The sequence below is a fragment of the Fusarium proliferatum genome (assembly GCF_900067095.1).
Source record: "Fusarium proliferatum ET1 genome assembly, contig: FPRO_scaffold008, whole genome shotgun sequence".
NCBI classification, from domain to species: domain Eukaryota; kingdom Fungi; phylum Ascomycota; class Sordariomycetes; order Hypocreales; family Nectriaceae; genus Fusarium; species Fusarium proliferatum.
This window is the reverse complement of record NW_022194797.1, coordinates 410,260-437,881: the sequence shown is the minus strand read 5'-3', so window position 1 is coordinate 437,881 and position 27,622 is coordinate 410,260. Positions and strand designations below refer to the sequence as shown.

The window sequence follows — 27,622 nt, the reverse complement described above, 5'->3', positions numbered from 1 at the left end:
AGCTTCTGCGTAACAACCAACTCTATCCCACATAAAACAATTGGTCAACAACTCCCTCTCAAAATCCTTCAAAAAGCAAAACTTGTCCAGAGTTTAGTAAGGAAATTGGCATTTCCTGCACGACTCGCACCATTCAGGGTCCAACCCTGCGCCACTTCACAACGCAAGTCAAGAGTCATGATCAACATACTCAATACACTTAAATCTCGCCTCGTGGCATTGCATTCGAATCCAAGACATGATCATCCAATCCGATATTCTAGCTTGTCCTCTTGGCTCGTAGGATCTACAGGTGCCATGATCCACTAACTAAACCCCCTGTGAGGCTAGAGTCGTAGCCGAAGTTTGCGCCCTGACGAACGGATAGAGATGAATGGGCATGTTTACGCAGCGGGCGACGAGTCTATTCTAGATCGGATGATGCATTTGGCTGTGCTGCCGTTGTGCCGTGGCTTATCGGCTCTTGGACCCTCTTGTCAAATTTTGTCTCAGTTGACTGTCATCTCGCTGACCGGCAGTTTGCATGTACGCTCAGACCTCAACTGAACTACGGGAAAAAGTAAAAGCTGCTTACGTCTCCCTGCTCAGACTAGACATTACATACCCGCAACGTCAGTCAGTCTTCAACCTCGAAGCTGGGAGTATACGACGATCATAGTATAACAGATCAAAACCCCGACTGGGATAGAAAAGCCACTCTTATATCCATCCTCCTGTTTCAACGGTCGTGATTACCATGACCCCCCGAAACGAAACATCATCGTCCTATTCGCTAGCACGTGGAAACATCTCCATTAAAAAGTCTCCGAGGCCCAGACTAATTCATCCCGCGTGCCACATGATGCAACCTCAACTCCACATGGTTGACAGGAGAATTCCCCAATTTGGCAAAGCGCACGGCAAGGGTGTTAAATAGCGATCGCCGGATATAATTGTCACCGCTTTTGAACTCCCGCTTCACGAGGTAACATCGTCAAGGAGATGGTTCGACATTTACTATTATCCTTCCTTTAAAATGCTCTCCTTCTGCTCGTAGTTTTGCTCTCGTGTTCTGTAGTTTTCTGCACTCTTTTTTTAACCTAGTCACTCTCTTTTCACTCACTTATTCGGAAGCGGTTCACGCTCCAGTCACTCATTTACATTTGTTTATTAAAAAGATGCATTTTTCTAGTTTGATTCCCGCTTTGGGGGGTCTTGTGGCTGTTGCCACTGCCTCGCCTCACCTTCTCCCCGGCGTTGGCCTCGGTCTCGATGTCGATGTCTCGCTCGGAGGTAACAGTGCTGGGGCTTCTAAGTCCGTTGACACCACCTCCAAGGGTCTCGACCTAGCCCCCACCACGGCTGCCGTTAGCCAGAAGGGAGGCCTTCCTTCTACCTGCAGCTTGGCCAACAGCTGGGAGAACCATGTTCTCTTCGACGGTATCGCTGCTCCTGCTTCTGGTGCTGCCGCCGCCATTAAGCTTGGTCTTAACCTTCCCAATGCTCAGATCGAGGGTGATGCTACTCTTGAGCTTGTGAAGGACTTCCTTCAGGAGCCCCGTGTCCGTATTGGTCTTGGTGCTATTAAGGCTTACGTCGAGCTTGACATTTCTGCTTCCGCTGCCGTTCACGAATCCATTGAACTTTTCGCTTCTTCTGCTCTCCAGCTTGAGGTCCCCGGCCTTCTCGAGGCTGAGGCCGGTGCTGCCCTCGCTCTTGACCTTGTCGTTGGTGTCGATGCTGCTATTGACCTGTCCGCTGGTGTTTACCTTGCTTTCGGCGAGGAGGCTTTCGTTGAGGTTTCTCTTCTCACCAAGGAGATCGTTGACGTCTCCCTTGAGGGTCTTGTCGCCAAGGCTCTCCCCATTGGCGTTGCTGCCGAGGTTGACCTCTCTGCTGAGGTTTCTCTCACTCTTGGCCTCCGTCTCCGAACTGAGATCGATCTTTCGGCCGAGCTTGACATTCCCGTTCTCGACATCGAGGCCGGTGCCAAGATTGCTGTCTGGGTCAGTCTTTTCGAGTACACTGCCGTTCTCATCGCCACCGACAACTGCGCCGTCTCCGTCGATGAGCTCATTGCTCTCACCCTTGGCCTCGCTGTCGAGCTCAACGTTGAGGTCGGCGACATTCTCGACATCAGCCTTGCTCCTACCCTGACCGTCACCCTTGCTACTGCTGCTCAGGCCAAGGTCTGCCAGCCTAACCGCGGTACTCCTGGTGGCTTCATTGAGAAGCAAGGTGGCCCTTCTACCACTCACACTCAGGTCGTCTCTCTGTCTACTCTCCCTGCTGGAGGCTCTGGTTCTACCACCGACTCTGCTCTCCCTGATGCCACTGGTTCTGCTGACGCTTCTGCTTCTGCTGATGTTACCGGCTCTGCCACTGCTGACTCTTCTGACGCTTACCCCGTTCCTGGTGCCTCTGGCTCTGAGACTTACCCTGCTGGTGCCGAGACCACCGGTTCTGGCTCTGGCTCCGGTTCAGGTACCTCTGCCGGTGCTGAGGCCACTGGCTCTGGCTCCGGTGCTTACCCCATCCCTGGTTCCGGTTCTGAATCTGGTGCTTCCGCTGGTGCCGAGACTACTGGTTCTGGCTCTGGTGCCTACCCTGTTCCCGGTGCCTCTGGCTCTGAGACTTACCCTGCCGGTGCTGAGACTACCGGCTCTGGATCTGGTGCCTACCCTGCTGGCCCTGGCTCCTCTTCCGTTCTCGCTAAGCCCCAGACCACCGGCGATGTCACCAGCACCGTCACCTCCACCCACGTCTACACCATCACCAGCTGCGCGGCCTCCGTCATCAACTGCCCTGCCCGCTACACCCAGAAGGTCGTCACCTCCACCGTCATCGAGAGCACCTACGTCTGCCCTGCTACCGAGACCGGTGCCGTCCCCGCTACCACTACTGCTCACTCCACCAAGGTCCATGTTCCCGTCACCACCATCACTGACACCCTCACCACAATTGTGCCTTGCAAGACCCGAACTACCAAGACCTTCCACCCTCCTACTACTCCCCCTCCTGCTCCTACTGTCACCATCGTTGACACCACCACCTACTGTCCCGAGGAGGGAAAGACTGCTCAGCCTTCCAAGGGCCAGACTACTTTCCAGGTCGTGACCACTGCTTCCCCTAGCACCAAGGCTTACGAGGTCCCCAGCCACGCTGCTCCTACCACTGAGGGTGAGGAGAAGCCCACCGCTGAGGTCCCTGTTCCTGGCAAACCCACTGGCGAGGCTCCCGTTCCCGAGAAGCCTACTGCTGGATACCCCACTCCTGAGAAGCCCACCGGTGGCAAGCCTGTGGCCCCTCCCGCTCACAGCGTCCCTTACCCTCCCAGCAACGGAACTGTCTCTACCCACGTTCCCGTCTACCCGGCTCCTGTTCCCACCACCGCCGTCCCTGTGGTCCCCGCTCCCGGCACCACCGCCGGCTACGCGCCTCCTCCCGTTGTCTCTCAGCCCGGAGTTGTTCCTCCTGCTGCTGAGACTCCCGTGGCCACTCCCGTCCCCACCACTCCTGTTCCCGTCAGTGGTGCCAGCGTGGTTCGCACTGGCTTCATGCTGGCTCTCCCAGCTGTCCTTGCTTTCTTCATGTAGATGATAAACGGTTAAGATTACAGGATCTATGTATAACATTTAGGCGACGGGACTTGGATTAGCAATAGTTCATGGTTTCTTTAATTTTTAATATTACTATGTCAACCAATTAAAGCATCCCCGAGTAATTACTTCTATTCCACCAAGTGTAGTAAGTCATGTGCTTGTAATGCTTTTTTGCCAAGTTGGTCACTGCTTATTTATCCTGGCTTGATATAATGAATCCTGTTTGCATTTGCATGTCGCTAGGCTATCCAATGAATTGAACTCTCGACCTGCTGCTGCCTTGTTGACGGCTGCCTCAGCATAGGAAATGTCACAATTGTCTTATGAGTGCATGGCTTATTTGCCCTTGGAGCTGTATGTACCTAAGAATCTAACAGCAACTCTGTGCTAGAATTGATGGGCTTGGTCTACATGTGGAGAAGCATTACCAGAAATCCTTTGTGCTCTCGTGGAGTGCACCACAGCCTAATATCGTCCAATTGTCCTTATTCTGCCATGCTTATCCCTCGTCACCTCATGACATCTCAAACCCTGTGATCAATAACAAGCTTCTGGCGGCTCACTTTCCCGTTCCAAACATCGCGAATACCTTGAAGCCCCTCCTCCACCCCCTTCAGAATCCTAAACCGCGGCGCCTCCCAGTACTGTTCATGGTTCTCAGCCAACCAGTGCATACCCCGCTCAATACGCTTCTGCCACTCGATGATCCTGTTCTCCTCCCTCTTCCTCTCCTCATCGCTTCGATCTTGAGCATCAACCGCAAAGTCAACTTGCTCAACAACTCTGACGCTCAAAGTAAACTTCCATGCTGGATCCTTCTTCACGAGGAGAGTTGATACTAGACGGAGCTCTTTTGCGGGTACCTTGGGGTCACAGCAACGGCGAGAAAGACTTGGCGAGCTTTGGTCGTATTTATCCTCCAAGGCCTTTTCTTCTTCCGGCGAAAGCCCTTCAAAGACACCGAGACCAGCGCAAACTGTGTCGAAAACAGTCTTCAGTGACTTGCCAGATCTTTCCAGGTATGCACGTATATCCTTCACGACAGTTGCGCTTCGGTAGTCAAAGACCTCATCCGCACCAAGCCTCTTCAAAGCTTCATGATTATGAGGTGAGGCCGTCGTGATAATGGGGCTGAAACCCGCTGCCTTGGCAATCTGGATAGCGGCCTGGCCAACAGCTCCAGCACCGCCCCAGATAAGAATCGGCTCGTTCTTTGGGTCGTCGCCAGTGATGCTAGCGAGCGGGAAACCATATCCTGCGACATTGAAAAGAGCATCGAGGGTCGTTGCACTGCCCACGACAAGTGTTACTGCGGTGATGGGATCAAGATGCGCAGGCCTCTCGAAAGCCATCAGAGGTTCCGCTAAGAGGAAGCTTTGATGCGCGCCAAGGTAATTAGGTCGATGATCATACGGCAACGATTGGCCAAAGATTTCCTGGCCAACTTTGAAGGGAGATCCGGGCCCAACTCCGCGAACTATGCCGGTGTACTCGTAGCCAGCGACGTATTCTGACATGTTCATGTATGAATGGCGGGTATCAGCTGGGTTGATTGCCGAGTACTGCACTTCTACAAGAGACTGTGCCTTCTGCGGGACATACGGCTCTTCGATTGTTCGGAGTTCATGTTTGCCATTTGCAAGCATGTAGATAGCTTTATTTGGGCGAGACATATTTGTAGGCTCTTTCAAGAAAGCACGTAAATGTAGTTTGATACCCTAAAAAGCCCGAATTCTTCAATTTTGTTAAATACTCTAGCATAACGTTGTTTAATGGGTCAACCTCGACCAATCATCCTGTCAATCGTGAGGGTGAAACCAAGAAGTCTGACGACCGGAAATTCCGTCTGGATTCGCTTGGCGATAACGTTATGCGTGACAAAACAACTAACCGAAAGTAGTCTTGACAGCGCCTCGAAATGACGCGAGAACGTGCCGAATTGCGATATGGGACGTTGAATTAATAATGCCCTCTGCGATAAGGTTATCTAAACGTCGGAGTGTTTATATAAGCATTCTCATTATATTGTCTCACGGCTGATCATTCTCAACGAGGTTATGCTCCTGGGAAACCAACGTGAGACACTTCGACTTTACAGTTAACTAGAACGAGTCAAGCTTATTTTCAATGTAGATAGATATATAGAGATCCTAGTCTTACATTGTTACGCGATACTTTTCCCGGCACAGTTCAATTTCCCCATACGCGTCTGTCCTCCCCCGCCCGCCTTGTCACTCACCCTCTCGCCACGCTAATCACTAGAGTACATCACCTCTCACTCTACCTGAATCTCACCGATTGCAATGACCTTCTCCGCTTGGACTGTCCAGGTGGATCAGGCACTGGATACGGCGGCACAGGTGCTCGAGCAGGTTCTTCATCCTGTTCATCTTCCGTCTGTACATATGCAAACCGACCTGGTCTGACTTTCTGTTGATCGCCTTCTACAATCTTTCTTTCCGGTGGGAGAGGGTCACTCCTTTGAACAACAGATGGCTGTAGCCTTCTCCTGCCCTGCGATGCAACACTTTGTGTTGAGCTGACTCTTGTCCGTGGAGGTCTTGGTGCGAGTCTGAACTCTTCGTAATCCTCATCGTCATCATCTGGCTCCGGCAGTCTGGTTGGAAGCTGTCGGGTACGTCCTTGGTTAGATGGTTGGGCATCTTGTGGTGGTCTGATGACTGATGGGAGAGTCTGGCGACGATGGGGCGTTGCTCGACTTGTAATTGGTGATGATGGTGCGTGCACTGAGGAACCTGAGGCGATAGAAGGCTGACCCCTAAGGACCAAGGGCTGTAGCCTGCTCTCGTAGCCCTCACGTAGTCGCTGCGGTACGGGCGCGTCCTCCAATCCTCCCTCAAGCTGAAGATACTCCAGTATAGTATCGAGTTTTGATCGTATCTCCTGTGCGTCCTGCTGACTGACCAGTGCCATATCTCCATCATGTTCCCTTACCCTGCCCCGAAGAAGATCCATCATTGTCTGCCTTGACGAGAGCCCTAATGAATCTTGATATTCAGGTCTTTGTCTATCTTCGAGCAGCCGATAGATAATGCTTGTCAACTGACGAGATCTTTCTCTCTCTATGTTTAGGGATCTTGTGTCATCGCTAGTATACTGACTCGTGACTGATGGACTTCTTCGGGGGCGGCCTTGAACCCTTCCAGGGTCGGATTGTATCTCGGCTTGGTACACCTGACGTTGAAGGTTTCTGAGTTCAGCCATGATATCTTTCATGGTTATTCCATCTTGTGACGACGCGCTCTCCCTTGTGGGTATAGACGGTCGCCTCTGTCGCGGTCTCTGATAGGCCACATCCTTTCGGAGACTGCTCAGGTTAGGCTCGGTCTGTGGCTTCGGTTGTCGCAAGGGTTTCGGTCGCACTGGAGTCCTTTTCGGCTCCCGCGTTGGGTACTCAGGAAACGGTGGGATTTCCTCCTCATACCTATAAGACTCGACGGGAGGGTATCCTGGGTCAGAGTATCCTGAAGGCGGAACATCGTATCCTGGCGGAGTGAAGTACTGGGGATCCCGAGCACTTGCTCGCGGGACAGAGAAATATCCTCCTCCTCCAGGGTATGTATATGGGCTGGGATAACCAGCCGGTGGTGGAACGGATGGTGATGGATAATAAGGCGCGTTTGTGTTCGCTGGATACGCACCCGGCGGTGGAGGAGGATATGGGTCGACGCCGAAGCGCATCGCCTGCCTCATTACCGGGTCGCCCGAAAGAAAGTCGTTGGTGTGTGTTCGATAATGCGCAGGCTGTTTATGCCGCAGTTTATGTCCGCGATTTGATGTTTTGGGTTGCTTGGCTGGCTTCTTGCTTGGTGACGCGCTCTTAGCTTCTTCCTCGTTCTCGTCATGTGGACTCTCTTCCGGGGGATGACCCTCTGCGTCATCTGATGGCGGGGGTGTCGACACCATGGTGACTAGACCAATCACGTCAAAGACAAATAAAGATGAGAGAAAGATCGAGGGAATATCTGACAATAATTAGAACCGTTGGAGATTGAGTATTAAATTGAGGATCCGCGAGCTTATCTTGATCTGGGCCCAGATTCCACAAGTCAAAACCTGATGAGGCTCTGCTAAGGTTGCCTCTTTTTCGTTAGGTCGCAAACGACTGACGTGGACGAAAGAATGCCTTACGAGGAGAATGCATCTGCTATTGGACTGTTGACTCCTGCTGTCAACAATGTATCTTCATTGCCCGTGTTGCGTTCCGCTGCAGAAGTACAACGTTGAGCGACGCATTCTCCTACAACGTCATTGGTGGCGTGATGTCTTCATTGGACACTAAAACCGGAAACGGGCGGGTTGGTTGCAACCGAAATGCGAGCGTGATCATTTGCATGACTTGGTCAGGTTACAGTGAGGGAATAATTCCACTGATCGCCGACGTAGCTGGAGAAGTGTCGATGAGTTTCCTTAGGTAACTTGAGTTGCCAAAGCGACTGTATAAGAACAGGAAGGGATTCTGTAACTAATAAATATCTTGCTACGACATGTTGAACATGTTTGGGTAAGAGATTGCCGTGAACCCCGGATTGAGGCCATCAGGATGTCGAAATGGGCAGATGCTGACCACCTTTTCTGCACGTCGTACTTGTCTCGCCAATCGCGCGGCCCCATCCGCTGCATGTGCATGTACCGTTCTGCGGCCAGACGAATTCGACTGTCCGAGTCACAGTGTACGATTATGAGTCTCGACGGGCACAGATAAGAGGACTAACATTAATCCCTTCCTGGTGGAACTATTGATAGGTTCATTCCCCCAAAAAGTGCAGTATATATCTCACCAGCGGGTAAACTCCATACCCCCCAAAACGCCATCAATAACCGTTGGGGAAGGTCCAAGCATGTTACTCAACAACTTCTCCCCGGCTGAAAGTTTCTGATCCAACTCCTGCCAGCTCGTCGTCGCAAGATTTGCGTAGTCATCCTTATCGCCGTTACCATCATTACCAACCAGATCAACCCGAAACGTCAGATCATGGAAATCATACGGCTTCTCTTGGTTGAATCCATCGAGCACTTTGATCTTATCAATGATAGGATCAGTTGTCAAGGCAGTCGACATGAGTAGTGCTATGTAATCTGATGACATGCTTTCGAACCGTGGGAAGGGTACCTTGAAGCATAACTTGTCGCTCTTCATTTCAGAAGGACGATTTAGGTTGCGTCGACCGTATGAATCATCGACAAAGTCTCGGAAGCCGCTAGTTTGATCGGAGAAAGACCAGGTAAGTCTGAAGGAGTCGCCGAACTTGTACCGATCCCCTTTCATTTTGGATATTCCAGATGTTTCCACAGTCTCGAGTCGCCAATAGCAGGGCTCATCCGTGCTACTAATTGATGGGAGGAATACTCCTTGAGCATTACGGTATACTGTCAAGGCTAGATCGGCATTCGGCAGCGCCGCTGTTTTAATGCAAAGCAAGGTATCAGGGCCGATCTAAGAATGAATCAGATTAATTAAACACTGATGCATAGAAATAAATTAGCCATGAAATATGCTTACGCTATGTCCCCTGGCAATCTCCAGCCGCCAGACCGCATGGCTGAACGTTTTATCGGTCTTGGTGCCTTGCTGAAAGTCAGCCAGCCTCTAATAGAACGAGCTAGTACCATACTTACCGAGATCTACCGCGGAAGGGAAGAGCAGGATTGGCGCTTGAGTCCTATAAGGTTACAATATTAGGCATCATAATCAAGATTGCAGACGTATGCAAACAGACCTGCTTGGCTCAAAGAGTGGAGTGGTAGCGGAACCAGGATTCTGAGCCGTTATCTTGGTCATGTCGCCAATAAGCCCAAATGGCCCGTCTTTGAAGGCTTCTTTAGGTTGTCGATCTGGTACTCGAAGATTCGTGCGAACTGGGGTTACTGACTTGTTTGGGTGATGTCCTAGATAGGCCGGTATCTATACTAAGATTAGTAGGTAAATGCGCACGGCTACCAAATGCAGCATACCTTCTTCTGAGATATGACGCCAAAACTCTCATCCTGGCTGGCGACTTTGAAGCGAACATAGAGCATCCTTGATTCGGGAATTACCATGTACTCACTGAGTTTAGGGACCGCGGCGAAGAACCACGACCGAGTTTCGCGATAGCCAGCCATCTTTGAGATAGCGTCAACAATTGGTGTTAGTTCGGTCTGCTCGATGATACGCCAGTTATTGAAGTTTGCGACAGAGCCACTCCAGGCCGGCGGGCTATCAAAGATCAGTAGACGCTCATAGCCAGGCGATTTGGTTGCTCACTCTGCTGCAAGGATCGAATTGCCACCAGTAGCCTCAAATGCCATGCTCTCGTTCGCTCTCGCACTTCTGCTGAAAGCTTCTGAACTATCCTGGCTCTCCTTAGACCCTTTGACGTTTCCCTTAGCCCCGAATGGCTATCCAATCACAGCTTGTCAGCTTAATCCTTGAAGGTCAGGTGGAGGGCCTACAGTGGAAACAGCAACTCCAAGTTGTGCCTTGAATGACTCCTTATCCTTGCTCTGTTGAACATCTTCATCGCTCTCAACAACCTTGGTAGTCTGAAGGCAGCCTCCAAGAGTGACTGAATGACAGAATAGGTGTCCGAAAGTGCTATAAAGCTCCCGGAGCGCGTTGATCTACTATGCTTTAGTATCAATCCTTGACGTTGGCCATGTCACTCACATTCTTAGTCTGCTTGATGCCATCAAGAGCTACCCGAAGCTCTTCGGTCGGCTCTAGATCTTCTGGTCTCAGGAAGACATCAACGCGAGGGAACATGTAGCTTCCAATCATTCTCTTTGCGTAGCCTTTTTTGGTCTTGTTTCCGCTTGACGCATCTTCTTTGGCAGCACCGCCTGTGACTCCGACCGAGTATCCGCTCCATCCCCCAGATCTGAAACGTTCATTTGAGCAATATCCTCACCGTTTTGGAACTAACTTACGCTGAGCCTTCCACTGACGACGCACCGAAATGGTTCCGGGCCATGGATTCCTGGAATTCGTTGCTGACCATTGTAATCTCGATTCGAGATCTATCATTGATTGCATATGACGGAATGGCTCCAAGCTTTGTCGGAATGGGTGCTTCAACATCCTCTGCGGTGAGTGGCTTCTCGGTTGCGACGGCTGTTTTAACATCATCCTCGATCGGCGGAGTTTGTGTTTCAACCGCTCCTCCAGTTGCTACTGCTTCAGCAGCCACATCTTTTGATGTCTCTGGGGCCTTTGGAGCATTCGAGCTTAAAGCAACGGACGTATTCGCAGGAGTTTCTGGAGTGGTTCCTTGCTGTGGAAGAGCAGGAGGAGGAGGAGCAACTACTGGCCTAAGGGACAATTTGTTTTTGAGTCGGAAAGCTGGGGTTGTGGCTCTTACAATACTACTTGTCCTTTTGTCGACTTTCCAACCATACAGTAAACAACAGTTCCTTAGTACAGAGTCCCAATCGGATTCGTCCATTTGACTCGTGTATCTTTTTCGCCATCAGTATACCAGAGGTATGTCGCATAATGGCTACTTACTTGAGTGGGGATGCTTCACGCGCCGCAATGTCCGATGCTCTGAGACTCTCCTGGACCTGTAGAGCTTTCGTGTCCACATGCATTTCCTCTGCCGATCTGTCTTTGAACTTGAGGTCGGGCTTTATCTGATCCAAAGTCTGCAAAACATCTTGGCTGGCGCCGTGGAATTTGGAAGCAGCGGCAGAGACGTTTGCATCACTACTTCGATAACGTATTATAATGGCTGGTGTGCCATCGGACGGGTGAACTTTTGCGTTCTGCTGAAGTATGAGAATACAGAGGTAACATGGAACAAGGCTATAGCAGAAATCCTCAACTTACATCGAGAGCGAGGTACTTCTGCAAGGTCAGTTCATCTCCAGCTGCTGTCCCATCGAGGGAACAGAACGTGTGCATTTTTGGGTCCGCCGACCTGGCCACCTGTTAGTATCGCTCATATACATCAATATTATTACCTGCCAGGCTGGCTTACATCTTCCCAATTAGTCGACGCAATTCTCCCAAGATCATTGTAGACGGATCTTTGCCTTTGAAAGCCGATGCATGCAAAGACCCGACATTCTTGGCATCTTCAGGTTTATTTCCCAGCTGGATAAACTTCATGATGAAAGAATCCTTCAAGGCAGTGCCTTGGCTGGAAGCAGGCTCAGAGGTCGGCGCGATGAGAACAGTAGCGATTTTGGCTTCGCGCATGGCACTACTACGCATCATCTGCTTGTATGTCTTGAGAGTGACATCTTCAGGAACAAGAGAACAATCGTCGGCACAAAACTTGAAAGTTTGTTCGCTACTCAGAGCTTCGTTTATCTTGGTCCTGATATCTGCCAGCGTAATACGGGACTGAAATGTTGAAGCATCGCTGCTCTCTCATTAGCTCAGGTCTTTTGGACTAGCCACTGAAGTAACTGACTCTGCAAATTTGAGTGTTGTGACTGCCATGCGGCCGATAGCAACAGAGGTATCCCCATCTTGACCCTGTTTGGGTGATGTGGTGAGACTGTACACTTTGACGAAGACATCTTCTTTTGTTTGTTTTGGCGGTTCTGCAGACATTCTGACTTGATACAAGACTCGCGTGCCGGAATTGACGGAACTCTTGATTTGTGAACAAACAAGGTAAAATGGGGGTTGGTAGGCAAAATCCTAGACAGAGAGATACAGCATATGAGAGCGCTGTGTGAAGTCCCAGTAACTCAAAGAAAAGACGACCTTGCAAAGAACATGAGGGACACAAGTATAGCTCGCCCTCAAGATGGACGGAATCAGCGGAATCATTGGGCATCGTCCTTAACAAAACCAACCTTTATCAGTAGTCTTGGCAGGCCGAAAGGTGCTAGACCCTGCATATACGCGCTGTAGTACGGCGGGTCATCCCCACCAGAAAGGTCCAGGCCACGCACTATTGATAAGCTATTGATGCAACTCCAGGGATTACTATCACAGGCATTCCATTCCGGTCCATGGCGGAACAAACATACGTAAACATCTCATAATCTTTTGCCCCCTCTACAACAAAGTTCATGTCTTGGTCTCTTGCAGAACTTGCAACTTCAACCTCACCCAAGCTTCAGTGTTCGCCGAAAGGCTATTGCCAATCATGGGTTACGTTCTTCTCGCCCCGTACAATGATTCCATGCACTTGGGTCAAGGATTCAATTCTTTTCTGCAGCAGCCCTGCATTGATGGGGCTGTCAAACTCACTCAAGCCGACCTTCAAACCCAAGCTGCACGCGCAGGAGGTCCATCAAATGTCTCGCAGGTTGTGTCATACAGCTCGCGTTTCGTTGAGAAGATCTCAGATGTTGTCAGGAGTATGAACATCAGTGCGGCTTCGTCCATCAAGGTCGGAACCATCGAAGTCTCTGGAAACTCTGTCAGCGTGGACGAGGCCAAATTTGCGGCCAGTGATATGAACGCAGTCATTTCCGTCAAAGTCATCAATCGTAAGTTTTGATTGACTTCGAAATCGAGGTGCTTTTAGATATATAACTAATATTCTCGTAGAGATTACTACAGCTGTTCAAAACCCAACTTTGTCAGTTTTCTTAAGATGGGAGTAAGCTTCTGCTAACGAATTGACCAGCCTGCCATTGGACAAACCTGCGAAGATTTCTAGTGAAAGATTCTTCAAGATCTATGGTGATAGTTATATATCTGGTGACGATCAACAACGATATTTTGTTTTCGAATCTCACTAACAAGGATGACAGGGTTCATGGAAGGCGGCGACCTCCATGGAATTGTGTCTATGAAGGTTCTCGACTCCTCGAACAAAAGCAAAGTCGAGGCAGCGTAAGTCGAATGCTAATTTAAATGCTGTTAGTACTGACACTCAGCAGGCTCAAGGGTGCCATGAACGGTTCGGCTGGAGAGTTCACACTGAGCGAAGGAACTGCCACCTCTACAATTGAAGCAGCTGTTCAAGAGACAGAATCCACTATCACAGTCAACTGGTCGGGAGGAGGCCAAATCAAAAGTGAGGACGCTGAGTGGACTCTCGATTCTTTGATCCGTGCTGCGTCAGCATTTCCTGCACGGGTTGCGGCTTGTCCACAGAAAACGTATGCAATCTTGACTCCCTACAATCGCAACCGCAGCTTTGTCAAGTGGGCAGAAGAAAATAACATTACTGTGCCCGACTTTTCTCCCATTCAACAGTATACACATGATCTTCTTGACAATTTTATGGAGTTCAAGAGTAATTTGAGTCGCATACAAGCTGTTATCGCCAACCCTTTGGCGTATGTACCAAGCCGTTTTAATAACGCTGTCAACCTCAACGTCGAGTCACTCGTGGCTGAGCGCCAGGCGATCAAGAGAGAGATGGCCAAAATTGTTGGTATAATTGATAGGCTGTTGGTCTCCCATGTCATCCTACATATGTTTTGCCAGATCGACAGGCTGACACCCCTATTTGCAGGAACTCCAATCCGTCGGGTGATATCACTGAAGAGTTGGCGTCTCCAGAAGTCTGGGCAATCCGACTTCCGGTTCTGGCAGAATCTCAGGTCGCTGATACTAAACTCACTGCCGCACAAACAGCGCTCGTTATCAATGGCTTCTGTGCTAACGATCCCACCCAAGACACAATTGACCCTCCGACCGGCGCCGGCCTTGGCAACAAGATGAAAGACAGCATGAAGAAAGTGGAAGACGAGGTAAAGGAGAAAGAGAAGGAGGTGGAAAAGGTCATTCCAGCCCCTGAAATATGCTCAGGAAGTATCAAAGAACATCTCATCCAGCAGGAACGAGCCTTTGTGGATTCAGAAGACAACAAGCGGAAATACTCACAGTATCGCTTTGACCGCTCAGTGGGTAACCCCAGCGGAGGATTTTTCGTCGACGCCGTAGTCCTCGAGAAAGCAATGCTCCCCGTATCATGGCCGGAACGGATTGAGATCTCACTAAGGAAATGGGGCAATGGCAAAGTGAAGCGGGTACGAACGATGTATGAGCAAACACACCAGACACATGGAACAGATACAGGAGAGACACAGGATAGCATTTTTATTGACCTAGAGGCGGGAGAAGTTGTCAACCGTGTGAAATTGGGCAAGGGAAACTTTAGCGGAGGGATGAGTGGAGTTGGGTTCATCGAGCTGCATACATCGAAAAACAGGCAGAGGAGTATTGGCTCCGCGGAGCTTTGTGACGAGGTGATCGACTGTGTGCCGTATGATGGCTGCACAGGGCTCAAGGGTTTCTGGGGGGGTAAGGGTGATCTCATTGATAGACTTGGTCCGATTTGGGGTAAATGAGACAACAGGTGTATTTGGTCATGTGTGGTTATACTCTCCATACAAAATTCTCATCTACACATGTAAGAGATATGATTTGGATATTGGCTCAAACGCTGCCGCGTTCTACGAGGTACCTCAGTTACATACTAATCAAACCCTGGCCTTATTGTAAGGGCTACGGGTCAGGGCATGGGGAAATTTCTTTATGCTACTGGGTTATTTAGCCAATCAGAGAGTTGAAATTGGCTCTACAGTAGAGAAGGTATATTAAATTATAGTGGCATATTACCTTATTATTAAGTACCTATAGCTATAAGGTTCCTTAATAATTAAGGCAATTTAATTATTTACATTATAGTAAAAGTCTTAATAAAATCTTAGTAAGAAAAATATTATTTTTAACCTTAAAATATATTATTTAATATAAGAAAATAAAAGTAAGAGAGATATCTTTAAAAATTAATTTTAATTAAATTGATATTCTAGATTTTTTATTAATTTAAAAGACCTTATATAGGTGCTGTTTTTTTAGTTAAAAGTTGGCGTAAAGAAATTACCTCGTGGCCTGACTGGTTGCCTGTTGTAAGGACGTTTATTAGGTCTAGACCCCTTTTCAGCTGCGAAAAGAACTCACTGGGTCTGGAACAAGTTAGTGTAGTTGCTTAGCAGTTCAGCCGTATTTGACAGTTTCGGTTAGCTACAGCGACGCGTCATCTTTGTCAGGCCACCATTGAGCCCCGTCACTTTTGCGGAATTGAACCCCTGTACTATTTTACACTATTGATTTTATGCTCGGCCCTCGCATTTATCTTAGGAGCTGGGTCGGCAACATCCCGACCCCAAGAACGAAGAAGCACCCTTTCTCACCATCTTAGTCTGGCTCTAATCTACAGACATCACCATGAGTTGGATTGTTGAGAACTTTCAAATCCCTGTACCAGTTGGGGATTGCTCAATTCACTTCTTGGTTAACAAACAACGCAAGTCTGTTGAATATGCGTTTATCATGGATGGCGGCACAGGCAAAGATCACTCAGCTTCAGAAGCTATAGTTCAGACTCTGAAATGTGCCAAGGATTATCTCAAATCTACCTGGAAAATCAAAAAGGAAATCAAGTTCAACCTTTGGGTTGTGACGCATTGGGATGATGATCACTTTCGCGGTGTGATGGACCTAATTACAGGTAAAACAATCCATGGGGATGGATGGATGACCGAAAACTTTGTAAAGAGCCCAAAGTTATACTGTGGGCGATCGGAAAAGCCATCGGAACAGACATTTGTTTTGCAAGCCGTAAGTGATATACCACCAGACTTTGAAGTCCAGTATCGAATTTCGGCTGACTAGAAATTCTATGGAAACAGTCTGCACGCGGCTTTTCGTCGACGGCGGGCAAGATGGTACTTGGGCTTGATATGTTCTCTGGTTCTAAGATCTTTAATGATAAGGGAAATCTTGAACGCTCTGACTTGGATAAAAGCCGTCCACGTTTCTGCATCGTAGGCGCAAACGGACACGGCATTTTAGTTCCAAGATTTCAGCAGGTGGTCACCCCAAACCAGTCATCGATCCTAGCTGTGCTGTTCTGGCCTGGTAACGTCTGGCAGTGCTGCTTCTACGCTGGTGGTGATGGAAATCCAGAACTGGAACGCGCTATAATCAGCAAATTCCTCAACAAAAAGAAAAATATCGAGTTGGGCGACGGACTTGATCTCATAAAGCTTGATCACCACGGCTCTTCCCAGGAAAACATTTATGGCGGCGACCTTAGAAAGGTTAAGGCGGAGCGGAAGCTGAAACTGGCCGAGATGCCAATTGGTTTGTTCAAACCCAAAAACATCCTCGTCACGCCAGGAAACCTCCATGGACATCCGAGTAAGATAATACCACTCGTTGATCATGTTCTGAGGTAAATTAAATATGCTGACAATATCAAAAGCTTTCGACGTCGTTCACTGCCTTTTTGATCTTCTTGGAACAACGACTGGACTGGCAAAAGATACCGGGAAACCAATAGGCAGAGTATGGACCACAAGGTCTCCATATTGGGCGAATAAGCAGTCTCCAACAACGAAGGATCTCAACCCGTCACATAACCAGGACTTGAAGGATATTCACAAGAAAGAGCTTCAAGCATACCAAGATCCTACAAAGAAGTATCTAGACACCGGGATGCTGATGGCCGTTGAGGCCGAGGGTAGTGAGAAACGCCTAAAGCGGGCTAAAGGCCTTAAAGCTTGGAAGAAGAAGATACGACAACAAGAGATTATCGAGGTATGTTTCCGAGGGTGGCCTTATCAAGCATGAAACAACTTTTTCTCCTCTCCTTATAGATGCTAGAATCCTAAAAAAGTTATATCTATAGGGCGGGCATAATCCGACAGACTACCGGGTGAAAGCTAAAGCGAATACGGAGCTAATAGAACTGGTAAGTGTCCCTATCCGGGTGAGGGGAAGCCAATATGTTCCTAGTACTAACGTTGTCCTTCTTGAGCTGGATATTGTCGAACGGCACATACCCAAAAACAAGAAACAACCAAAAAGTGCTTCTGCTATTGAAGAAGAAGAAGAAGAAGAAGAAGAAGAAGAAGAAGAAGAAGAAGAAGAAGAAGAAGAAGAAGATTATTATGATCTTGAGATTGATGAAGAAAAAGACAAAAAGGAAGAAGAACCTGCAGCGAGCGCACAGTTCGACTATGATTACGTGTCCTACGATGATATTATGAACCTCCGTTTTTCTGGAATCATGATGTGGAATCTTATCTGCGACCAGGGCATTGTTTTGGAGACCGAGGATCCCTTTTTTATCATTCACTTTAGTTGGGATAACGGCAAATTTCGTGGGGTGAAATGCCTAGGAATGGACGGGGTTGAACGGAAGGACTACAAAACTGAGCCTCTTGTCCCACGTCGTTACTCCAAAAGGCTGGCTGTCATCAAAGAAGCACAGAAACAGAGGATGATAAAACTCCTCAATCAAAAGGCCGAGGAACTGAAGATGGCAGAAGAATCGAAGCGTACGAAGCGCAAGGGGTTATTCTACACGGATAGCGGCCGAGGAAAAGATCAAGACAACGACATCGACTTTTCTGGTTTCGAACTCCTTGGCAAATATAATACCCAGGACTTCAAGAAGCAGAACGTCTTCACTCATATCAGTCAATCGAACGTTAGTACAACCAGGAAGAACTTCACAGGCACAGGCTTGGGAGGCTTCAGTACACGACCATTAGGAAACATTAGCCTTCAGGCCAATCTCTCTCTGGGTATTCCCCCGTCTACAAGCGGGGATAAAATGTTTTCGTTGCATGGCTTGACCTTTGGAGACTTCAGCTCGACAGTCAGCGGCAACCCACTATTAGAAAGCTGGTGGGCCGCGAGCCACCACTACAATTTTATCAAGGGACTCGAGCCTGGCTTCAAACTCAAGTATGGCCATGATAGCGGTAGTAGCGCTGAAGTTGATGAAAGCTTTCAAGCTGTTGATGATAAGGAAACAGGAGATGAAGACTTCCTGGCTGCAGACTCCATCGAGGAGGAAGATGTTGAAGACGAAGTTCTTGATGATGCCTGGGAGGATGGAGATGAAGAAATTGACCTTGCTCTCGAAACACTCAATGGCCTTCAGCAGAGATGGCAAACAGCATGGAAAGATAGCCAATCAGAGGTCAGTAAGAAAAGGCAAACCAGGGAGGAAAAGGAAAGGATAGAAGCTGCAATTGCATCCATGAAAAGCATCAAGGAGGAAGCAGAGCAGGCTGTAGCAGACCTTGATCCCACTCTCTTTACTGGAAAGGATGATGTGACTAGCCTATTAGAGATCCAGAAGCGACTCGTGTTGGCTATTACCTATATCTCTCCTGATTTCGAGGCGAAGTTCAAACAAGGGAACGATGGAGGAACTAAGAATAATAAGGTACAGGAGAAGAAATCTCGAGCGACGGTAAAGGAAACAAAGGCTGAGAAGCAGAAGCGTGAGGCTAAGGCGCAGGAAAAACACAAAGAAGACAAGGAGTTAAATACAGAAGGCAAGAGACAGACAAGAAGCGGGACAGTTTATGGTATTAATGACCAGCCGACTGGTCAGAAACGGCTTCATAAATAGGATTTTAAGATTAATGTAAATAGTTAAACTGTTTCTTTAAGTTGAAAGAATTTAATTATATCTTAATATATAAAACTTATTTTGATACATAGTTATTTATAATAAATAATAAAAATATATTATTAAACTATCGATTTTTACTTTGAATTTATAATAAGTATAAAAATATTTAAATTATTATTATTATTATTACTAACCGTGGTACAATATAGGCCCTCGAAATATTCTTAAAGCACCACCGATTTTATTAGCTTCTTCTTCAGTTGCAATAACACCTCTAAAGTCCAATACATTATTATACAAGAACTGCCAAATAAACAAGGACAAGAATAAACGAGGTAAACAGCCTGGGCATAACCGCAGAGGTATGCAGTGTCTTGTGTAATTATTTCTATAGATCGCCCAAAGACACTCCATGCCATGCTATGCACGCTGTGGGTATGGCATGCGGCAGAAACATCTGGTCAAGCCTTGTGGACTGCGCTGTGAATGAGGAAGCCTGCAGGATTTGCTGGTCGACTCATGTTTTCTGGCAGGTGTGCATAAGCATTGCACATAAGGCGAGAATAATACCTCCGATCGGAACGCCCTCGTAGTCAACAAGGATCATATCGCCGGCTCTCAACATGCCGAAATACACTGCCGAGAGGTTCTACAGTTCATCAACAAAGGGCAAAACCTATCTAACAAAGCCTCTTATCGACTTGACTCTGCAGCCCGTGGCTATTCTTGGAAGTATTCCAGCTAGGTCAGGTTCAAAGTTCATTCGCCCCACGTTATATATTTCTGCGGCAGTTGGACTCAAGTTCTAAAGGTACCCCAATCTTCAATGTACAGGGACACCAGAGGAGGTCAATGATGATCCATCTGATATCTTCGCTTCGCAGCTGGAATGGGATTTATTAACCTTACATCGACAGTATACCAATCAGGAAGCTCAGATACCATGACCGCATTCATTCCGCAATCTGTCCTGATGGTTGCAGAAGCATGACCTCTCGTCCTGTCAAGGCTCGATACAATTAGATAAGCTTTGCCATATAAAGCAAGTAATAGCTTTCTGCGGCTTATTAAAACTAAATAGTCAGAATATAATTAGGTATAATTACATATATTAATAAAGCATTAGTTTGAAGTTTTAAGCTAGATAGGGTTAAATATGCCTTTATAATCTTATTGTATATTATTCCTATAAAGTATTAGTAAAAAGTATACTAATTAGGGTTACTTTGCTGTTTTATAGGTATTATACCTTACTACTATCTATGCTTATAAGTAAGTATTATTACTCTCTATGATACAGTATATGCAGTGCTATTAAAGAGATCTAACCAAGTTCCCTTATGTAGGGCTGTTCTACTTTTAGCCGCGAATCTTGCATCCTCATTTGGATGCTTACTACCATGAGTGCAGATCATGTGGTCAGATAGTCCTTTAACACCAGGCCCTTTGCAAATAAGCCTAGTAAGGTAAGCTTAATATCACGCCGCAGCCGTAATTTACAATAAATTTCGGTAATCGGCGATCATTTATAACACAACACAGAATCAATTGGTCAGTCGATTGTTGGGTACAATCTGAGATGCCGTGTAACCGTTGCTTCTCCTCATTTTCGGGTCCCGTTTCTTGGTCTAAATTCTTACTCATCTGGTGATATCCTCTCTTGGTTGGTGCTGAGTGAGACTACCCCAGGTCTGTTGGAATAATGTCTTAGTTCTGCGCTAGATATTTTACTTGCAATTAATCAGCAGAGAGAATTTAGAGACTACCCCAGCAGTAGGATTCTGCACAAAGACGTATAAATTGAACGAATCCTTAGCTTTGGTCTTGGCAGATATGTCTTGTTAGATACTATTGTTCAAAATGAGGACTTTTCATACACCTCTTACTATCATTGAGACGCTCGCCAAGACTCATGGGGATGCCGCGGCAGTGAGATATCTGTTACCTGATTCTTCCATTGAGTACAAGACGATCACATATGCTGAGTACTGCAATGATGTTGAGGATACGGCAAAGACCTGGCTGTCTGTGTTATCACAGGCTGGCATTGCGGAAGGCGCAGTAGTGGGAATCTGGTAGGTTCTCGGGCTACAAAGCCGCGCTCATTTTAACATCTCACAGGATGAGAGGGTGGTCATACCAGGATCTTCTACACTATCTATCTCTCCAGCGAGCCGGCTTCATCCCACAGCTCTTCTCACTTCGCATGACGAACCCGTCCGTTGTCTATGAACTTCTAGGCAAGAGCAATGCCTCGGCCTTAATTTACGATACAAGTTGCGAGTCGTTAGTGAAAGATTGTCCTCTTCCAACATTTCCTATCAACGAAGCTTTGGGTGGGGTCGCTACGCAGGACGTTGAGCTCGATAAAGTGACTACTGCTTTGAATGGCGATCAAGTCTCGGCCATCTTTCATACCTCGGGTTCAACATCTGGAATGCCAAAGCTTGTTCCCACCACTGTCAGGTGGATGGACTGTTTAATTCGCAAGAACAGGCCATATACTCGCACCGGACCGCAGCCTGTGTACTGCCTTATGTTAGTTCTTCGCAGCTCCTCATGTCCCAAAACTGATTCGTTACAGGGGTTCTCATGCCCATGTCGGCAACACCATCAATCTTGCAGAAGCGCTAGCTAACGCAGGCTGTTTAATCGCGCCAAAGAGTATTCCCTATCCAACTTCTGAGTTGCAGAGTATGATTACCCATGGTGGATTGACGGCCTTTTACATCTTCCCAGTTCTTCTTTCTGTCTTCATCAGGGAAGCACGCACCAACACCATTTTGCTCGAGCAACTTCGGAGTTTGCATCACATCTTTCACGCTGGGCAAGTTCTGGAGCCGTCGGATCAGGCGTGGGCTCACCAGCAAGGGCTTAAGGTTTATGATACCTACGGTTCTACCGAGATCGGACTATCAATGAGAGCATCTGCTAATTCCAAATACCTCACTCCATTTCCAGAATCAGGCTGTGAATTCATCCCTCTGAGTGGGGACTCAGCTTCATCAGATCAACTTCTTGAGCTTGTCATTCCTGCCGATGCAGATGACTGCCCTCATCCTTCGCTCAGAAATAAGGAAGACGGCAAATTCCATACTGGTGACCTCTTCCAACGAGTCGGCGACGATCAGTACTCATATAAAGGACGAGTCGATGACAGAATCAAGATGCAGCTGTCTCTGGTATGTGACGCGGGATCCCTCGAGGCAGAAGCAATGCAAGTCTGTGAGGCCGATCTGATTTCCGCTGTATCTGTCATCGGATACGGACGTCCCAGTCCAGCAATTATTGTCGAGCCCAAGAATGACGACATATTAGAGTCAGGAGATAAGGGTTTGACAAAATTCAAGGAAGAAATCCTGCACAGGATATCGCCGTTTCATGAGCGCAAGTATCTCCACGAGCGAATTGATGATCCACGCCTGGTCTTTGTTGTCCCCCAAGGAGCATTGCCCAGAACAGCAAAGGGAAACATTATGAGAAAGGCCGTGGAAGATATGTTCCTTGATGATCTAGAGAAGAGCTTTGGGGCTATTTTATCTGCGTAACGCCTCAATGGTGATCATCGCGGATAACGGGATGAGGAAGGTAGCACAAGGGTCAGAAACTATTCTGAATTACTGAAATAAAATTATCAGTGCATATTTATGACGGTCTTTGTCTCACTGCATATCATTTCCGCGAGAATCGTTGTTGTAAGACGTACGTCATTGACTCAGCGGGGTGGTGATTCATGGCTTCCCAAGCCACTATATGAGAAGGACTGAACAGCATGAAACCCAAAGTGGCCTTTCTTTCCATTCATAACTCAGATGAAAGCTTTAAATCTCACACCTGGAAAAAGAATATCTACAGGGTTATTATACCGCAGCTACAGATCATCTTCGACAAGAACCACGTTTGCGCATCAAAGCAAAAACAACATCTTCTACAGAAGAACTCAAATCAGCACCATGTCTTCCATCGTAGATAGCGTCAAGGTGCCTTCCCAAATGCCCTATTCACTACCAGTGATTAACTTGCTAGAACACCATCGCCGAGAACTTCGGTGGTCCAGCCGAAAAGCTCGCAACCCGTCAATTCTCGCTCTCCGAAACCCCCGACCTCACCAACAAAGTCGCCGTCGTAACCGGTGGCAGCGAAGGTATCGGCTACGGCGTCACACACACTCTCCTCTCCCACAACATCAGCAAGCTCTTCATCCTCTCCATCTCCGAAGACGTTGTTAACGGCGCCAAAAAGTCCGTCGCTGAGGAACTCGGCCAAGAGAAAGCTGATCGCACAGAGTGGATCCAGTGCGATTTGAGCGACTGGGCTGGAGTGAAGAAAGCAGCTGAGCAGATCAAGAAATCGACTGATCGCTTGGATATTCTTGTTAATAATGCGGGGAGGGGAATCATGACGTATCAGCTTTCGAAGTATGGTGTTGACCAGCATATGGCTGTGAACCATTTTGGTCATGTTTTTTTGACTTCTTATTTGCTTGAGCTTTTGAAGAAGACGGCTGATGAGCATGGGACAGTGAGGATTGTTAACCTTGCTTCTAATGCGCATCAGGGTGCGCCCAGCGATGTCAAGTTTGAGAGTCTTGATGAACTGAACCAGGATCTTGGACCGAACCCTCAGTATGGGCGATCCAAGCTGGCTGCTATTCTATACAGTCGGTATTTGGATCGTCATGTCACCAAGGCTGGAAATCCCAAGATCTTGGTGAATGCCACGCACCCCGGATTCGTCAGCACCAGACAAAGTGTTGAGCATATTCATGAAGCGTGAGTGCACCTACTCTATCACTCTTAACACACTCGCTGACAAACAAATACTAGATATCCGCTTGCTGGATATGCCATGTCGGTTGGCATGGACCCCTTCAAGAAGGATCAATTCCAGGGCGCCACTAGTTCTGTATTCGCTGCGACCATCACTGACAAGTCGGGACAGTATATCTGTCCTCCTGCTGTACCTGAGTCGGGTAATGAGCTTTCGCAGAATGAGCAACTTGGCGAACAGTTGATGGAGTTGACGAGGAAGGTTGTCAGCGACAAGTTTGAGAGCTTTGACGATCGAAAGTTTTATTAGACCATTAACTTATGTAACGATACTTGCGATGCATTAAAAAGAGATCAAACAAATACTGTACTGCACACTCGCTTTTTGACTCTGAGTAATTATGGTGTGATAAGATACTGATTTGAAGCGGCATTTGACTTCCCTATCCATAATCCCAATTCTGCCAATATATCTAAGTAATTAACATCTCTGCAGTTATGCCTAAAAAAGTAAAAATAGAAAGGCAATATCTCCTCTTTATTAAGTCATCCTTAATACATGTATACTCTCTTGAGTCTGGATTAATAATGCCGTATTATCTGTTGTTTCCATACCCTGGAGTGCTTTTTATCTGCATTAACTGTCGCTTACGTTAGCGCAATCTTTATATTTACAAACTGTGGCCGAAATAATTATTAATCTTAAATGGCACGGTCCTATAGTCTAGTGGTCATGACGTTGGATTTTGATCACCCTCAAAGTCTTCCAAAGACCCCGGTTCGAACCCGGGTAGGACCTCATTTTTTCTCAACTCCATCAAGTTATCACTTTTTGCTAAAATCCACTCTTCTCTCTGTTTCGCTCTGTGTTTGTTGCAAAATACCAATGACGCGTCGCGATGCCCGTCACATCATCAAGGGTCCAACCCCAGCTTTTTCCAAGTCATCAAGTGGAGCCCAGTCATCAACGCCAACCTTATAGCAGCCTAGCCTCACGTCACCTGCCCCCTTCTCCGCATCTTCCTCATTGGCTCCCCATACTCTCTTCATCACTCCTGAAAAACAGCATCATCCGAATTTCCTCGTCGATGGTATCGACATGATGCTGCTCGGCATGGGCTGGCATAAGCCTGACAACTTTGCCGGGTCGTCGAGTTGGGCTATCACGATTGGCTTGTTTGTTGCGTCGGGCGGGTTGTTGTTTGGCTATGATCTGGGGTGAGTTTTTAATGTCTCGTTGGATTGATTGATTTATTCTGCGGCACGGTAGGCATCGCCTTGTGCCTGCATGCGACGGTGCTATTCTCTCCGCTCTCTTTTGTTCTATCGCCTGATTTTTGCGCGTTGAGTATGGTTTTCGCGAGATATTCTCAAAGGTCTCCCCTATTCACATTGATCGGCAACACTATGGCCCTGACTAACCTCATCTCACTCATAGCGTCATCAATGGTATTCTCGCCATGGCCGTCTTCAAAGACCACTTCAGCACCAATCAATCCTGCAAAGACGACCAAGGCCACATCGATCTCTGTCCCGAAGACTCATCTCTCATCGTCGCCATTCTCAGCGGTGGAGCCGTCATTGGCGCTTTGGTCGCGGCCCCATCTGGTGACAGCATCGGGCGGCGGAAGACATTGCTCGCAGCCGTCACTACATTTTGTATCGGAGCCATCTTTCAAATATGTGCTCGAGCAACACCAATGTTGTTAGTCGGGAGGTACGTTATTTATCTGTAATACGCCGTGGTTTATGCTGATGGCAAAAGGTTACTTGCTGGCGTTGCAGTCGGAGCTATTTCCGTTCTCGTCCCTCTTTATCAGTCCGAGACTGCGCCGAAATGGATACGCGGGACCATAATATGCATGTATCAGTTCTCCATCACGGTGGGGATATTAACCGCGACTACTATCAACGTCGGCACATCCAATATCGACAGCGATGCCGCATACCGAATACCACTTGGCATCCAGCTCGTTCCCGGCATCATCCTCGCCTGCGGTATTATCTATCTCCCCGAGACTCCCCGCTTTCTCGTTAAGAAAGGGCGTTTACTAGAAGCAGAAGTATCTCTAAGTCGTTTTCGCAGACTGGACAAGACGCACCCCGCTCTGGTGGATGAGCTTCAAGAGATTATCGCAAACCATCAGTATGAGCTAACTCTCGGCCTCGATACATACAAAGCTCTCTTCGCGAGAAACTCTTCCCTTGGCCGTCGGACCATGACTGGCTGCGGACTGCAGATGCTGCAACAACTAACTGGCATCAACTTCGTTATGTATTACGGAACCACCTTCTTCAGCAATGCCGGGGTCAACAAGCCCTTCCTCACCAACCTAGCCATGATCATCATCAACTGCGTTTGTACTGTTCCTGGTCTCATCGTCATCGAATCATGGGGAAGACGAAAGCTCCTCATGGCTGGCGCTCTGGGCATGGGCATTTCTCAGTTGCTGATAGCAGCTGTGTACTCGGCAACCCAGGACAAGATGGAAAAGTCTCATGGAGGGGCGGCTAACATGGTCCTTGTCGTCTTTTGTGCTCTCAACGTGTTTTTCTACGCATCGTCCTGGGGGCCGGTTGCCTGGGTGGTGACTTCAGAGATCTTCCCGCTCAAAGTACGCGCAAAGGCCATGTCAGTATCAACAACAGCAAACTGGCTCTTGAACTTTGGAGTAGCCTACGCGCCCCCATACATACTCGGCAGAGGCGCAAACGCATTCGGACTCAAGATCTTCTTTATCTGGGGGTCGTGCTGTCTCCTTTCCATCGCTTTTGTATGGTTGATGGTATACGAAACTAGCAAGATGACCCTGGAGCAGATTGACGAGATGTATGAGAGAGTGAGGCATGCCTGGGAGAGTCCGGGATTCAACCCGACATGGAGCTTTCAACAGATGCAGAATGCGGGATGGGCAGCGAATGAGCAGCCCGAGCAACAGGCTGGCGATGGACATTCGGCATCGAACGTCAACTCGACAGACGACGAGAGTAATGAAACGGCACCGATAAGGCCGGATAATTCACACGGATCCACGACTCCAATGGTGAATTTGGATTTTAGTTACTAATTAATTTCTCTTTACATTCCTTGCCACCGAATGCAGTCACAATGTGAGACCGCCGTTGGCCAAGCTTTGCCAATGCAACAGTGAACTCAACCGAATTCTTGGATGCATACAACAATGCAGTATGACCTGAAACTAGGCAGAGGACTTCGCATGCCCAACAACAAGTGCTACAAGTGCTTGGCGAACAATCAGACATTGCATGCCAGCTGATGTTTCACAAAAAAACCCTTGGTCACAATGCCCAGCCTAAAACGGCTGCATAAACCTCCGTCTGGCAACGGAGCGTTCCTCGGAATAATGGGTCATCCTATTCTGGCAACCATCTGTAACTTTCTAGATGCGTCGGGATCCTTACGTACTCTATCATTCGATTTCTATCAAAATAGAATCATATCGAGCTTTCTAGACCCCACCACGACTGATCAAATCTATTCGGATCTCACACTTTCCGACACGTAGCATAGGCTATCTCAAGGCCAAGGCCGAGCCCGAAGCGCGAGCTTACCACTTCTGAGACTGTGGCCCCAAGCCGCATTCCAGCCCAGCGTCTTCCAGAACAAAAGCAAAACTCGTATCGTTGGCCAATCAACATTCCGACGACCGCAACCGTCAGTCACATTCTAATTCGGCAGATGAACGATGTGGCTGAAACCTGAACGATGATCTTCCGATTCTTGGCATTCCATGATGTTTGTGGCTTGGCTATGTCGGGAACCAGAACGGGTATCAGCTTATGGGCTGATTCTAGATGGGGCTTACCGGGCCGGGTGGTGACATTAAACACAAAACCATCGTGTAGGGCTGGAGTTTGGGGTCTGGTCCATCGGGAGAGCGGCATTGTTGCAGCT

General features: G+C 47.9%; 10 protein-coding genes and 1 non-coding gene across 11 annotated transcripts; 8 read left to right on the top strand and 3 right to left on the bottom strand.

The window, feature by feature from the left end:
* Window positions 1-1,157: 1,157 nt before the first annotated feature.
* On the top strand, window positions 1,158-3,575 carry FPRO_13838 (uncharacterized protein; the record flags this gene model as incomplete). Its single annotated transcript, XM_031218798.1, has 1 exon — window positions 1,158-3,575. One exon carries the CDS (start codon window positions 1,158-1,160, stop codon window positions 3,573-3,575), a length of 2,418 nt encoding a protein of 805 aa, XP_031084620.1.
* A 530-nt stretch (window positions 3,576-4,105) lies between these two features.
* FPRO_13837 (uncharacterized protein) lies at window positions 4,106-5,254 on the bottom strand (the record flags this gene model as incomplete). The annotated part of the gene is made up of 1 exon (XM_031218797.1): window positions 4,106-5,254. One exon carries the CDS (start codon window positions 5,252-5,254, stop codon window positions 4,106-4,108), a length of 1,149 nt encoding a protein of 382 aa, XP_031084619.1.
* Window positions 5,255-5,861: 607 nt separating this feature from the next.
* On the bottom strand, window positions 5,862-7,508 carry FPRO_13836 (uncharacterized protein; the record flags this gene model as incomplete). Its single annotated transcript, XM_031218796.1, has 1 exon — window positions 5,862-7,508. One exon carries the CDS (start codon window positions 7,506-7,508, stop codon window positions 5,862-5,864), a length of 1,647 nt encoding a protein of 548 aa, XP_031084618.1.
* An 871-nt stretch (window positions 7,509-8,379) lies between these two features.
* Window positions 8,380-12,141, bottom strand: FPRO_13835 (uncharacterized protein; the record flags this gene model as incomplete). Its single annotated transcript, XM_031218795.1, has 13 exons — window positions 8,380-9,039; window positions 9,106-9,170; window positions 9,222-9,265; window positions 9,323-9,507; window positions 9,558-9,801; window positions 9,850-9,983; window positions 10,038-10,205; window positions 10,252-10,462; window positions 10,512-11,039; window positions 11,089-11,345; window positions 11,410-11,500; window positions 11,561-11,947; window positions 11,999-12,141. The coding sequence occupies 13 exons, from the start codon at window positions 12,139-12,141 to the stop codon at window positions 8,380-8,382; spliced, it is 3,117 nt and encodes a 1,038-aa protein (XP_031084617.1).
* A 544-nt stretch (window positions 12,142-12,685) lies between these two features.
* On the top strand, window positions 12,686-14,846 carry FPRO_13834 (uncharacterized protein; the record flags this gene model as incomplete). The annotated part of the gene is made up of 6 exons (XM_031218794.1): window positions 12,686-13,031; window positions 13,093-13,123; window positions 13,172-13,245; window positions 13,299-13,380; window positions 13,428-13,943; window positions 14,009-14,846. 6 exons carry the CDS (start codon window positions 12,686-12,688, stop codon window positions 14,844-14,846), a joined length of 1,887 nt encoding a protein of 628 aa, XP_031084616.1.
* Window positions 14,847-15,729: 883 nt separating this feature from the next.
* On the top strand, window positions 15,730-18,934 carry FPRO_13833 (uncharacterized protein; the record flags this gene model as incomplete). Its single annotated transcript, XM_031218791.1, has 4 exons — window positions 15,730-16,122; window positions 16,194-16,704; window positions 16,769-17,103; window positions 17,195-18,934. The coding sequence occupies 4 exons, from the start codon at window positions 15,730-15,732 to the stop codon at window positions 18,932-18,934; spliced, it is 2,979 nt and encodes a 992-aa protein (XP_031084615.1).
* Window positions 18,935-19,560: 626 nt separating this feature from the next.
* On the top strand, window positions 19,561-20,341 carry FPRO_13832 (uncharacterized protein; the record flags this gene model as incomplete). The annotated part of the gene is made up of 3 exons (XM_031218790.1): window positions 19,561-19,682; window positions 20,178-20,209; window positions 20,238-20,341. 3 exons carry the CDS (start codon window positions 19,561-19,563, stop codon window positions 20,339-20,341), a joined length of 258 nt encoding a protein of 85 aa, XP_031084614.1.
* Window positions 20,342-20,797: 456 nt separating this feature from the next.
* On the top strand, window positions 20,798-22,485 carry FPRO_13831 (uncharacterized protein; the record flags this gene model as incomplete). Its single annotated transcript, XM_031218789.1, has 3 exons — window positions 20,798-21,012; window positions 21,059-21,475; window positions 21,522-22,485. 3 exons carry the CDS (start codon window positions 20,798-20,800, stop codon window positions 22,483-22,485), a joined length of 1,596 nt encoding a protein of 531 aa, XP_031084613.1.
* Window positions 22,486-22,890: 405 nt separating this feature from the next.
* Window positions 22,891-24,016, top strand: FPRO_13830 (putative alcohol dehydrogenase homolog Bli-4; the record flags this gene model as incomplete). Its single annotated transcript, XM_031218788.1, has 3 exons — window positions 22,891-22,917; window positions 22,964-23,709; window positions 23,764-24,016. 3 exons carry the CDS (start codon window positions 22,891-22,893, stop codon window positions 24,014-24,016), a joined length of 1,026 nt encoding a protein of 341 aa, XP_031084612.1.
* A 403-nt stretch (window positions 24,017-24,419) lies between these two features.
* On the top strand, window positions 24,420-24,505 carry tRNA. The gene is given in 2 exon segments: window positions 24,420-24,456; window positions 24,471-24,505. It is a non-coding gene; the product is annotated as a tRNA-Gln (tRNA).
* A 300-nt stretch (window positions 24,506-24,805) lies between these two features.
* FPRO_13829 (putative RCO3 glucose transporter) lies at window positions 24,806-26,774 on the top strand (the record flags this gene model as incomplete). Its single annotated transcript, XM_031218787.1, has 4 exons — window positions 24,806-24,924; window positions 25,145-25,423; window positions 25,472-26,252; window positions 26,307-26,774. The coding sequence occupies 4 exons, from the start codon at window positions 24,806-24,808 to the stop codon at window positions 26,772-26,774; spliced, it is 1,647 nt and encodes a 548-aa protein (XP_031084611.1).
* Between the last annotated feature and the right edge of the window lie 848 nt (window positions 26,775-27,622).